The 2,500-nt window shown below is 48.3% G+C and overlaps 1 protein-coding gene across 1 annotated transcript in view; it reads right to left on the reverse strand.

Moving 5' to 3' along the window:
• Positions 1 to 2,500, reverse strand: part of whrna (whirlin a) — a gene marked incomplete at both ends in the record, with an annotated part of 93,419 nt that overhangs the window by 13,572 nt on the left and 77,347 nt on the right. Inside the window, one exon of the mRNA XM_080847302.1 lies at positions 465 to 677. Within this exon, the coding sequence (XP_080703428.1) occupies positions 465 to 677 (213 nt within the window). The remainder of the gene's footprint in view (positions 1 to 464; positions 678 to 2,500) is intronic.

Below are 2,500 nucleotides of genomic sequence, written 5' to 3' on the forward strand. Positions count from 1 at the left end.
GATATGAGTCACGTATTAAGCATGACAGTGCAGAAGGGCTACTCAGAGATTTACAACTTATGCACTTGTTGATGTTTATTTTAGGAATTTTTCTCCTCATATTTTCTGTTAACTGAATATTCCACTCAATATTTTCTGTTAATATTAAGTGAAACTGCTAGTGGTTAATGAATCAGTTGATAGGGAGGTTCCACTGACAAATATGTGTAAATGTTCATGGCAACATCAACTCAAAAGGCTTAACGCACTTTTTCATACACACACACATACTGTTCATACACACTTCACTTTAAGGCACTCGTACATGCACAAACCTTCACGACAAGACTTCCGAGCTGGGACACAGTCACACCTACACACATACCTACACACACATCTACACACACCTACACACACCTCCCCACACACCCGCCTACACACACCTTCACACACACACACACACACACACACACACCTACACACACCTTGGCGTGGGTGTTGAGCAGCTCAAACAGAGCCATAACCAGCTGCTCCACGCCGATGTGCCCGTCCCGGTACTCCTCCAGGTAGTAGCCCATGGTCTGCCTCTCGGGCTCGGTCAGCAGGTGACGCGCCTGCTCCTCCAGCATGGCCCTGCTCTGGTTCACCAGGCTGGACAGAGTCACCTGAGAGCCAGCCACACCCTTATAAAAGCCCGACTAAGAGATGGAGAGATGGAGGGAGGGAGAGCCAGAGTGAAGGAAGGAGGAAGAAGAGAGGTGGAGAGATGGAGAGACCGAGGGAAGGAAGGAGGAAGAACAGAGGTGGAGAGATGGAGGGAGAGAGAAAGGGGAGGAAGGAGAGAGATGGATAGATGGAGAGAGACAGAGAGGGGACACACAAAGATAAAGAATGAATGAATATGTTTCATAATTTCATGGCACACACATGAAGCCCTACAGTCACAGAAAAGGACACGATGTTTGTGAGGAAGCATGAGGAAATGAGTCCAATAACGCCTTTATCACTGCCAACACAACATAATGACGTATTTAAAACCTGCCCTTAGCACCTAATTAGTGGCGGAGACCCCTTAACTGAAGTTACCTCAAATGAACTGCCTATGTGAGCCATGGGAAAAACGGATCTGCATTTAGTTAGTGGCTGACAGAGATTGTTGCAAGCAGTCAGATTCATCACTGAAGTGCAGTTATTGCCGTGATGACACTGCTGCTGAAAGTTGGAGACCAATTCTCCAATTACTGTTTTTCAATTCAACAAAAAGCCATGCTCGCTCGCTCAGGTTCCATCGCACATATTCACAAAGGCCCCCAGAGTGAAGGACAGAGAGGAGATTTATTGACTCTCTTTAAAGAGAGAGAAGGATTTTTACCTGCAGAAGAAAAGGTGAGATTTATTACACCCTATATACACATTCAAATATGTCCAGACACACATTGTGAGACTCCCTCACACACACATGCACACACACACACACACACACACACACACACACACACACACACACACACACACACACACACACACACACACACACACACACACACACACACACACACACACAGTCAAAAAACATAAACACAATACATTGTTGACTGTAGCCGTCTTTCTCCTTTCACTGTTTCTAAACTGCTCCTTACCCCCATGGGCCCTCTGTATCTCCAACAATGCAGCGTCTTGGAAATAATGAGGTCCTTCATCAAAGACCACACTTCAAAGTCATCTATCATACAGCCAGGAGGAGAGAGATTGGAACAGAGAGATGGAGATGGGAGGCGGGGTTAGGGAGAAGCGAGAGAGAGAGAGAAGATTGGAGAGGGAAGTGGTTGGACGAGCGCCTTGTCCTCTATTTCCGGGCCTTAACCAGACCCATCCGTCTGCGTTAGCGTCACCGGGACACGTTCCACGCTCCACGGCCCACAGGCCTCTGCTGCCAGCAGACCTCCGCTGGCGGCTGCACTGGAGCTCAAGGTCAGGGCCTACACGCTTCACAAAGTCTGGCGTCACAGCCCAGCCTGGGCATCCCAGACCCTCCGCAACCAGCGGCGTCATAATTACACAGAGGCCAATTAGACTCGCTAATGATCCATGCGTCTGGTTAAGGTGCGCTTTTTCATTTTGGCCGTGTGGGCAGAGGAGCTCACCAGATGAGTGTTTGGGTAAAGCGAACTGACAAGCTGCAAATGGAGGCTGGAAAGCTTTACAGTGCAGCGGGGAGAGGCTGAGAAGGCGAGGCAGAGAGAGGCGGATGAAGTGGAAGAGGAAAATGGGGTAGGGGCAAGAAAGACACTGAGTCAATTCAATGAGTGCTGTTGCTACCTGACATACAGACCTGTGGGAGTGAAGGAGCAAGGAAACATTTCCCCCTTCTTTACCATGTTAAAGTGGATTCTCCAGTCTTTAAGCATGTTCCCCTTCTTTACCATGTTATAGTGGATTCTCCAGTCTTATTGGCACCAAACCATGATGCTGCACTAAGACCTGCCACCACTGATCTAGGAACTACAAAGCTTTGTACGCC

Source organism: Sprattus sprattus (genome assembly GCF_963457725.1).
Source record: "Sprattus sprattus genome assembly, chromosome: 11".
NCBI classification, from domain to species: domain Eukaryota; kingdom Metazoa; phylum Chordata; class Actinopteri; order Clupeiformes; family Clupeidae; genus Sprattus; species Sprattus sprattus.